Consider the following 11,780-nt stretch of genomic DNA (forward strand, 5'->3'; position numbering starts at 1 on the left):
GAACCAAGACGTCTAGGCCAGCCGAACGTAATGTCGTGGGAACAGAAAGTAAAATTTTTGCTAGTGGATCACTAGGGGTGATAGTGAGTGGTACCACTTTCACTTCCACCCTTTGATTCCTGGACTTGTGAATCCCGGCTATGGAAGAAACAGTACCAAACATTTGGTGCTGATTCAGAGCATATATGGCCTTCTGGAGTATGTTACCTAGCCCTGCAATGTGTTGTAACCTAGTTGACATTGTAATTGTGAATTTAAAAGGCCATTACACCATTCTATCAATCCAGTTGCTTCAGAATGATGGGGAACATGGTAAGACCAGTGAATTCCATGAGCATGAGTCCACTGCCCCACTTCTTTAGCTGTAAGTGAGTGCCTTGGTCAGAGGCAATGCTGTATGGAATACTGTGATGGTGGATAAGGCATTCAGTGAGTCCATTAATGGTAGTCTTGGCAAAAGCATTGCGTGCAGGTAGGCAAACCATGTCTTCCATGAGTGTCTATTCCAGTGAGGAAAAAACTCTGCCTTTTCCATGATGGAAGATTCCCAATATAATCAACCTGCCACCTGGTAGCTGGACAATCACCTCGGGGATTGGGGCAATACAAAGAGCTCAGTGTTGATCTCTTCCATCGTAAAATTGGGCACTCAGCAGTGGCCATAGCCAGGTCAGCCTTGGTGAGTGGAAATCCACATTGCTGAATCCATGCATAGCCTCCATTCCTGCCTACATTGCCACTGTGTTCATGGACTCATTGGGCGAGATGACAGGAGTGTCTGGGGAAAGAGGGTGAGTCCACAGAATGGGTCATCTTATACACTTGATTATCAAAATCCTCCTCTGCTGAGGTCACTTGTTGGTGAACACTCACATGGAATACAAATATCTTGACAGCTTTTGACCACTCAGAGAGCTACATCTCCAAACCTTTTCCTCAAATTTCTTTGTCACCAAATTTCTTCTTTTGTCCCTGATCATCCAGCCAAACCATCATTTCTCTTTCCCCAATGCAGTTACTCTGGTAAAGGCTGGAGGTCTCTTTGGAGAATGATGGGAGAAAGATTAACTGCATAAATTATCGGTAATGTTGTGGGGTCCTTCCTCAAGGGGACCCGGCCTCCCCTTCATTCAAGGGGTTCTGGGTCTATAAACTCACTCAAGTCTGGAAATTGATTGAGGGGCCATGAATCTCTGTTTTTATAATTCCAATTACTATATTGCTCCTTTGATCTAGAAATTTTCTCCTTATATAAATTAAGTAGGAATGCAGTAGGCTTCATATCAATTTCACATCTAGGAACACCATGATTAATTAGCAGTGCCAGAGCTTTACATGAGTCAGACTATTCAGATTGCTGCTTTGTCTCTTCTGTCCATTACAGTAGCTATGCCCACCTTGCCTTTGAGGGTTGAGTGCCACCACTTGGCCCCTTACACCTTAGGATCCAGTTATACTCAATTGTATTTAAATTTTGTAATTGAGTGACTACAGTTCTCACTATTAGATCTGACATACAGAGAAGAGCCATTACAGGGCTCTTCAAAGATGCAGGTGCTGCCCACACAAAGCTATTTTGCAAGGCATTTGTCAAGGGTATTAAGTATAGAGTCACTAAACTCCTTGCTTCTCAGGAGTGATGATTCAGGAGTGTCTAATGCATTTATTTTGCATAACTCTCTAAACTGTTCATGCCAAGGACTATCAGTGTTCTCCATACTATTAGAAGTACAATCCTTAGCATTTTGGGTTCTAATCATATTAAGCAGCTAGTTCCAGAAACCCCAAGACCAATGGAAGAACTCCATCCTTAATATTCTGTTCCTGTAGAACCATTCCTGGTACCAAGACCTCTGTTAGTGAGGGTTCTCTAGAGGGACAGAACTAACAGGATGTGTGTGTGTGTGTGTATGAATTTATTATGTATTAACTTAAAGAATCACAAGGTCCCACAATGGGATGTCTGCAGGCTTGAGGAGCAAGGAGAGTCAGCTCAAGTCTCAAAACTGAAGAACTTGGAATCCAGTGTTTGAGGGCAGGAAGCATCCAGCATGGAAGAGAGATGTAGGCTGGGAGGCTGGGCCAGACTCACTTTTTCACATTTTTCTGCCTGCTTTAATTCACTGGCAGCTGATTAGATGATGCCCATAGACTAAGTGGGAGGGTCTGCCTTCCCCAGCCTGCTGACTCAAGTATTAATCTCCTTTGGCAACACCCTCAAATACACAGCCAGGAACAATATTTAAATCCTTTAATCAAATCAAGTTGACACTCATTATTAACTATTACAGGATTACAGGCCAGAGCCATCACACACAGCCTTATTGTATATTTCATGCAATATCCTGATTTTCACATTTTATCTGTGACTTAATAAAATCTTCTTGCTATGACCCCAAACTGGTAATACTTGAAAGCATGTTCAAATATATTCTGGGACAATTCATAACTGGCAAAATTTTGAGCTTGTGGAAAGAGTCACCTTACTGTCCAGTCAGCTGTCAATTCCTCATCATTACTATCACTTCTGGGAGCACATTTTCCAAAACCCCTTTTCTCTATATGGTTTCTTTAGGGTTGGTCAACGAGAGGCACGCCCATGAAATGTGGAAGTCAGAGTGGTGGATTCGTGTACACTGACACTTGAAGTAAAACACGTGGAGTTATGTGTGGACTGGAGAATCACCTGGAGACGTGCTGCAGGCAGCTGAGAGCATCAGCACTGCCAGTCCTGGGAGTCCCAGATGGGTCTGAGGATCATCACACGGTACTCAGCACATACCACCCGGGGCAGGTGCACTCTGGCTTCTGGAGGAGCACCTGAGAATCCCCTGTCTCTGGTACTTGCTTCATGAATAACATGCCATAGGCTTTGGAAACACTGTGGTTTAGACTCTAATTAATCCAGTTTGAAGAATTTCTCCTTGGAATACTGAGAATAGCTTCTCTTTTGCTGTATGAATTCCAGTTATCCCATAACACAGACTCCTCAGGTGGACTTATCTCTCTTCTTTTCAGTCAGGACAGGCATTGTGATGTCTTTTCTGCGGGGATGAGGGTGAAAGAGGCTTAGGGTTCAGAGGAGCCTCCCTGGTCCCCTCTACAGACATCTCCCAATGACTTTCAAAATCTGACTGAGTTTGAGAAATGCCCTCAGCAGATAGAGGCACCAGGAGGAGGATCTGGGATGGCTCAGCCTCACACATCTGCTTCCTTGGGGGTTTCTGTTATGACTTGTAACACTGTGGGAGGGGTACTGTAATAATGTTGACAGTAATAAGTGGCAAAATCTTCAGGCTGCAGGCTGCTGATGGTGAGAGTGAAATCCGTCCCAGATCCACTGCCGCTGAACCGAGAGGGAATCCCACTTTGCAAACTGGATGCCTCATAGATCAGGAGCTTAGGAGTTTCCCCTGGTTTCTGCTGATACCAGGCTAAATCATTAGTAATGCCCTGACTCGCCCGGCAAGTGATGGTGACTCTGTCTCCTACAGATGCAGACAGGGAGGATGGAGACTGGGTCATCTGGATGTCACATCTGGCACCTGAGATTGGAAATATAAAACAAATGTCCACACAATTAATCATCTTGTAAGAGAAATTCCCTGAAGTTCCAGAGAGTGAAAGCTGAGTAAATTCTTTTTTTCCTTTTTCCTTACCTGAGAGCAAGAGCAGCAGAAACCCCAGGAGCTGAGCGGGGACCCTCATGTCCATTCTGTGTCCTGACTGGGACTGACTCCTGCACAGGGTGTGACCAGCCTGTAAAAAAAGTCTCCAGGGCAGGGGGCTGTGCTGTGGGAACATGCAAATCAGCAGGGGATGGGGCAGGCTGGGCACAGCTGCAGGGCTGGCTCATCTCAGTAACTCAGCACAGGGGCAGTGTCCCCAGGGTCTCAGGTCAGACTAGGGCAGCGCAGATTAACCTTGAGAGAATACATTTCTCTTTGGTGGACATACAGTTACAGAACATATTTCTGAAGTGAATTTTCAAAATTTTCAATGAACCTAAGACTAGATTAAGTCATGTATTATATACTTGTATTAGGAATGCATAGGAAAGCATCACTTTTGACAGAAAATTCATAATAAAGTTATAGAAGTGAGGCTGTCAGAACTTTCAGTTACTCTCAAAAGAATTTGATGAATGTGAAAGTATTTAGTGCTATACTAACAATGTCTCTTTCTGTGTCAAATTGTGTTTTTTTAAAGAAAATAAAAAGAGTTTATCATAAGTATGTTTAATAAATTCAATAAAATTTACTAATAAACTTAAGCCACTGTTCTTAGCATTATACGGAAAAGAGATCTGCTGAGGATGCACAAAGATGATAGCTGTGACATGCATAGATCTCCTTTATCCAGAGCTACGGATCTCTTTAATGCTCAGGGGCTAAATTGGCTGCACCCTATTCTTGGCATGAGGATCCTCATATGCTATCCCCTTTCCTGCCTTTGGGTATGATTTCTTATGGTGCACCAGCATGGAGAGCTGACTGATGATGCCAGGTCTGATTATTTCAACTAAAATCTCTGTTTCACTCGCTAACTATAAGAGCCTGGATTAGGATCATCGTAAACCATTGATCAATCTAGGCCCAAATAATCAATTGTTTCAAAGTAGAGTAAGAAAGCCCACATTCCCTGGGTAAAGCTTTGAGCTGCACTCCCCCATCAGCCTGTTCCCCTGGGGTCTCAGGTGCATCTGCCCTAAAGCCTGGCTTTCTGGAGAGCAGATGAGAGAGAGGCCCTGGGGAAAGGCCAGGTCAGTGAACCCTCCCTCCTTAGCAAGAGTGGCTGCTGTCCAGTGCATGTTCTTGTTGGGCAGCATCAGTAATCCTTTCCTCTTTTACTCTTTAGCAGTGAGTGAGAACATCATCCTGACCCAGATGCCAGCCTTCCTGTTTCATATCCATTTAGAGAGTCTCCATCGCCTGCCAAGCCACTGCCCACGTAGATGAAAAAATATTTTGAATCTGAATGCATGACTAGGAGTGGCCAGACCAAGCTCTCGCAGCCTGTGCACAAACCACCTGCTGCTTTTCCAGGGGACTGGATTTCAGGGAAATGGCTACAAAAAAGCCTAGCAGGATCCAGATATCCATATTTAGAGAGATATACCTCTGGATTCAAGTGCACTTTTTTCTGTGTAATTTTAGCAGCCATTGTTACTACATCTTGGCTTTTCTATAGATTCTACTTCAGCTGACTTTCTATGGTGCTTTCTGGCCCACTGCGCTCTCACTGAACCTGAGGAAGGCAGCTCTGCCTGCAATTGAGGCAGACCTCATGGCCTGGAATTAGCATCCCCAAGGACAGCTATCAATCAGTTATGACAAGGGAGGTATATACATACCCCAGCTCCCTCATCTCTCAGGTGGAATAATAGAGGCATTTTTGTTGTGTTTTTTTGTGGGCTTGAGTTGTCCTCACCCTCAGAGGTGGCTCGTTGCTGAGGCACCTTTCACTGTCCCTTCTCTCTTCCCTTGCTCACTTGCTTGTTTCCTGCACTTAGTAAATATACTGCCTGCAGGTGAATCTTTGTCATCCTTGTCACCAGGGGGACTCAACCTAAGGCACTGGAAAAATTCTCATCCTTGGAGGGCATTTTTGGTTTGAACTATTGCCACTTGTCATGTTTTAATGCATAGATAAAGGCAGAAAATTTAATAAATATTTAAATTCCCTTTCCCAATCTTTCTTAGATATGATTTTAGCAGAGATTCGTTTTTACTTTGTCAGAAAAACAAAGAATTCCTCCATAAATGGCTGTGCATCATGGAGTCCACTTAGAGCAGAGAATCAGAATGCCCCAGAATTTGACATCCACACATCAGAGAGTACTAGACTCTCAGGTTTTTTTCTAGGTTTATTGCCCATAAATCTGGGTCTGTTGGCTCAAACAGACCCAGATAAATAAATCTAGGTCTATTGCCTCAAAAATCTATTGTGATATTTTTATTCTACCTTAGGGCAAGACCATCGTGGGGATAATGAGAGTTGTTTGTGAAATAAATAATACACCCCCTAAACACATCATTGTTCTAATATCTGGAATTTACCATTATTACTTATGAATATGCCAAAAGTCACTTGACAGACATGGTTAAGAATTTTGAGGTCAGGAGAGTATCCTGAATTATCTGGGTGAGATCAACATAATCACATGTTTCCTTGTAGTAGGGAGGGAGGAGAAGGGTCTCAGCCAGAGAGGAGCTGGGACAATGGAGAGGGATGCTGGAGTGATGGAGGAAGGGACCATGGAGCCAGGAAGCTGGGAGCATCAGAAAAATTCAAAGGTGGATATTGGATTCTCTTTCTTCAAGCCTTCAGAATAAATACTGCCCTATTACTCCTTGATTTTACTTCATTGAGGCTTCTGACCTACAGAAATGTAAGATAATACACTTGTGTTTTGTGGAGCCAGTAAGGTTGTCGTAATTTTTTACAGCAGCAACAGGAAACCAACATAAGGGGAAGGGGTGTGTTTCACTAGTGTATCACTGTCCTCTGTTCTCCCAAACAGTTCTATGTTGTTGTCTTTTGCTGTCAATTTCAACAAGACACAGAGAACATTTTTCTATGCGGAGAGCTAGCGCCAGAATTCTTCTTAAGTAGAAAGTCTCTTGAGTAAATCTCTGGGTTAGGTCTTGTACAATGTTGGTATCTAAGAGCCTGGAGGTCATCTCTCACAGCACATGGAAGAGAAGGGGGCTATTCGTTTGCTATTTTAAGATTCGGAGGGACATTAGCTGTACAAGACACAATCTGAAAAGTGAGGACTGAGTCAGAGAGATGGGGGTGGCAGAGGAGACAAAATGTGGTCAGGGCCATGCAAGATGTGACCCTGCTGCCATGGTGTTTGTAAAGGCTTTGAGCAAGTTGTGCTTTGTAGACAAAACTGTAGAAGGGTTTGGGTTCAAGCTTAGTGTCAGCGTGATGAGGACAAAGGGCCGCAGTGAGCCTGCATTAAGAACCTCTCCCTGTACTACTGGCTTTGTCTGTTAGGTTTTTTAGGTTGTGGGTTCCTCTATGGAATGAATGTGGCTATTTGGAAGGAATGTAGTTAAGGTCAGACAGACCTAGATTCCAAGTTTAGCTTCAACAACTACTGACCAAGTGATTTTTATGCAAATCAGCCTTGTATTCTAATGAACAGTTTCCTTATGTATGAAATGGGGCACTGAGGATGTGAAGGGGTGTCCTGAGGGTTCCACCAGCAGATGCACCATGAAGTGGACATACATGTATAGACGGACACACACACATACATGAGAGGTGTATCTAGTGCCCCTTTTGTGGATCCTTGAATAACTCAGAATGTTATGTGAGATATTACCAGTCACATGTCATTTTCAGCTAAAATTATCAATATTTGCCTTGTAACTAAGAGATGCCTCTATGTACACTGTAGGTTTCATGTACATTTCTTCAATCACAGAATTTTCCACCAATCTATTTATAACTAGTATCAGAATGTTAAGCAAGGAGATTGCAAACCACCACAGCACCTTTAGTCTGGATTTTCCCAGAGCCCCGTTTGTGTTAGTGTCCTCGGGCTACTACTGTAACAAGTTTTCAAAAATGTGGTTCCTTTGAACAACAGGAATGGAATCACTCATAGTTCTGGAGACCAGAAGTCCAGAATCAGTTTCACTGGGCTAAGGTCTTGGAGACGTCAGGTCTAGCTCCTTCAGAAGCTCTCGGGAGGAGTCTGATTTAGCTCTTCCATCTTCTGGTGGCTTCCACTCTCCTTGGCTGTGGACATATCACTGCAATCTCTGCCTCTGTGTTTACATTGCCTTCTCCTCTTCAGTCTATGGTAAGTGTCTCTCTACCTCTTTTTTATCTCAGGACTCTTGTGATCACATTTAGGGATCACTTGATTAACTTAAGATCATTTCCCTGTTTCAAGCTCCTTAATTTGCACCTGCAAATTTCCCAAATACCTTTATTTCCCCAAAAAGACACAGGCATAGGCTTCTTGTAATGAAACCTCATTATTTGAGGATGATATTCAGTACTACCACATTACAGAACCAGGTCTCAGTGTTAATCCTGTACATACATCACAATCTCTCTCTCTCTCTCTCTCTCTCTCTCTCTCTCTCTCTCTCTCTCTCTCACTCTCCCTAAGTGTATCTAATGACACCTCTACACCAATAAGTATCTGAGACAAGTCTCAATCCATTTAGTAATTTATTTGTTCAAAGTTAAAGACAGATCAGTGAAACAGCCTCAAGAGGTCTTGAGAACGTGTGCCCAAGGTGGTCGAGCTACAGCTTGGTTTTACACATTTTAGGGAGACATCAGATATCAATCCATATGTGTAAGCTGTACATTGCTTTGATATGGAAAGGCAGGACAGCCCAAAGGATGGGGGTTGTTGGGGACTTACAGGTCATAGGTGGAATCAAAGTTTCATAGGTAGTTGAAAGAGTTTATCTAATGACCTGTAATCAACAGAAGGGAGTTTCTGGGTTTAGAAAAGGGTTGTGGAGCCACGTTTTCATTATGCAGATGAAGCCGTCAGGTAGCGGACTTCAGAGAGAATAGATTGTAATTGTTTCTTAGCTGACTTAAAAGCTGCCAGACTCTTACTTAAATCTCTCCAGGTCAGGAAAGAGACTCAAAAAGGAGTAGGATTCGCTACAGAATGTGGATTTTTTCCATAAGAAACAGCTTTGCAGAGACGTTATCCAATACATTAAATAAAAATATCTTTGGGAAAATTAATTTATCCTAGGGCCTGGTATCTGTCATGTTCGTATCTTATTGCTACAAAGAGTTTGCTTTGTCAGTCTCAGGGTCTCTATTTTAACATTAAAAGCTTGTCAACTGCACCTGAATTTTAAAGGGAGGATGGTCATTTAAGGCATATCCAATCATCCATTCCCATCATGGCCTGTACTTGGATTTCAGGTTGATTTGGGTGTACTCTTGGCTGAGAAGAGGAGCTTATTCAGTTGTCTAGGGAGCTTCTAGTTTCATTTTTGGTTTACACATCTATGCCCAGGTAAGAGAGACCGATACAGGAGGGCTTGCTCAGAACCTGGCTTGCAGGGCTACTTACAGAACTGCTCTGTCTCCTGTTGTCATGCACAAGAAAGGACACAGCCAAAGACAACCCTCAGCCATCTGGGGAGAAGCTGTGTCTGCAGAGGACCATCATGAGCTGTGAGTCTAGTTAACTGTGATTGTCTTCAGGGGCCTGTGGTCCTCAGCTTTCATGGGAGTTGTGTGGGCATGGGCTTAAATAGCATCCACCAGAATTCTTATCAGAATATCTCTTTCACAGAAGGCAGTGGGTGATATGACAGCACAGAGGGACTCTGTGGGGCCAGCTGCATGGAGCACTCTGGGAGAGTCACTGGCACCCTGGCTAGACACAGCTTCATGCAACTTCTGAAGCACATGGATTTGGATCTCTTAACATCATTGTGAAAGTTCATTTATCATTCTGAAGGCAACCATTGTAATTAACTAAGATAACATATTTGATAGCTAAGAATAAAAAAGTGATTATTTTATTGCTAATAGGATTACAAGAAAACAAACAAACAAAAATAGTATGAAGGAAAAGAGCAATCGTATCCGAGGGCTTTGGGTAAGAGGTTGAGACTCGATAGTGAATCCCCTGGGTCATCTTCTGTCAACAGAGAGGGACAATCAGGAAAGGGAAATGTGCAGTAGAGGCAAAATCTTGGTTAGTAAAAGAATCCTAAGAGAAAACAAGAGTCTCCTTCCTGACCATCATGTTGGTGTTGGGAAGATGAGTATAATCCCCACGTTCCCTGTCTTACACTTTTCAGCAATTAGGGCTCAGCATGAATTTAAGACACCATTCACTTCACAGCAGATGTTCCAGATGTTCCCAGCCATTCTTGCCTTAGGGGCTCCAAGTTGTTAATGGGAGAGTAGCCCCCTTCCTTTCCCAGGGTTTGTAAGAACATGGCTCTCTTTGGTGTATTGTGGAGTTTGTTTGCCATCTAGAGGAAGTTCTTTGGCATAACAACTTACAGGCTTCCACTTGTGATAGCGAAAATAAATACATAAATAAATTAATCATAAATAATAAGCTGACTTAATGCATAGAACCTGTAAAAAAATAATAAGGTCAGTTTAGGAGCTTAAAAGACACCTGATGAGGTAAAAAAGACAAATTACTTTCAGTAGAGGACAGTTAGAGCAGCAGATGATTTTTTTAAATCGATGACATTTTACAAATAATTATCAAATGGTAAATAACAACTTGAAATAAGCAGCTAAAATATAATTATTTACTCAAAAAGTTATTTTCCAAAAATCATGTAAATGCATTTTCAGATTAAAACAAAGAAAAAATGTGGGTTTATCAACAAGTCTGCTCAATGGAAGATTTCTCAAATGTGTACTTGGAGCAAAAATAACATTTATCCCTATGTACAAGTTTAAGATTTTTGATCCTTAGAAGAAAACAGCTTCCCATTCACTATGTTCCACTCATGCTTCTGAGGATGGGCCGTTGGGACAGTGACTGTGAGCAAGGAGGTAAGCTGTGCGATGAGGGTGGTCATGCCTTCTGCCTACCTGAGTGACTTCATGGAGCAGAGACACCAACACCGCCAAGGCCACCCGCCTGTCTCTGCACTGCCATGGCACAGACACAGAAACCTTGACACATTTGGTCAACTGCAACTAGAGGCTTCTTTTTACCAGCCAATTCTGATTCTCCTCGTATCTTCTCTCAGGTTTAGGGGATCGTTTACCCTTCACCGTTTTGTTTTGAGATTGCAGTCCTTTGTTACATCAGCATTATATAACTTGTTTGTTTGATTGTTTGTTAATATATCTAACTACCTTGAATGGGTTGGGACTAGTCTTGTGTCTCACAGCAAAGCAGAAACTCAAGGCCGCTAGATGCTGTCAATCACATGAGGGCTAAAGATGATGATAGCATTGCTTAGCTCTGGATCATACTACTTACAGTTTGTGTGTGTGTGAGTGTTTTATTTTCTTTAAGACAGAGTCTCTCTCTGTTGCCCTGGCTGGTGTGAAGTGTCATGATCTCAGCTCACTGCAACCTCTGCCTCACGGGTTCAAGCGATTCTCCTGCCTCAGCCTCCCTAGTAGCTGGAATTACAAGCGCATGCCACCATGCCTGCCTAATTTTTGTATTTTTAGTAGAGACAAAGTTTCACCATGTTGGCCAGACTTCTCTTGAACTCCTGCCCTCAGGGGATTTCCCTGCCTGAGACTCCCAAAGTGCTGGGATTACCGCGTGAGCCACTGTGCCCCATCACATTTTGTATTCTTTAACTGCATTCTATGTAATGCCTTTTAAGCTCAATGATGCAATTATCTATCAGTATTTAAAAACACATTGTGTCACTTTTTTTCATTTTAGGGCTCCAGTGTGATTGATATCTATAAAAACATTGCCATACAATTTTTAGACCTAACAGAAATGGAACTTTGGAATTCTAATTGCACGTACCATGGAATCCATTATCTTGGAATAAACAATCATCCAAGTGTACTTTATACCCTTAGCCTGAAGCGGATATTCTTCTGTTGATTCTGTCATTATTTTGTGTCTATCACATTGGGTTATGACATGTAGCTCACATGATTCATTATGGGGTTCAATATTATTTAGAACACTACATTTAATAAAATCTATAAAAAGCATAGATGCTCCATGCATTGACAATCGAAACACAGAATTCAGATTCATTTTCAGGTAATGATGTAATCATGTGAAAATAATGCATTTCTGTATTCTTTCAAACCTTTTCTTATGA

General features: G+C 42.4%; 1 gene segment (V, D, J or C); it reads right to left on the minus strand.

Annotated features, from left to right (window-relative positions):
- Positions 1 to 2,197: 2,197 nt before the first annotated feature.
- On the minus strand, positions 2,198 to 3,783 carry LOC101013868. The segment is given in 2 exon segments: positions 2,198 to 3,545; positions 3,660 to 3,783. Coding segments are annotated over 2 exon segments (402 nt in total).
- Between the last annotated feature and the right edge of the window lie 7,997 nt (positions 3,784 to 11,780).

Source organism: Papio anubis, chromosome 14 (assembly GCF_008728515.1).
Source record: "Papio anubis isolate 15944 chromosome 14, Panubis1.0, whole genome shotgun sequence".
In the NCBI taxonomy this organism is placed as follows: domain Eukaryota; kingdom Metazoa; phylum Chordata; class Mammalia; order Primates; family Cercopithecidae; genus Papio; species Papio anubis.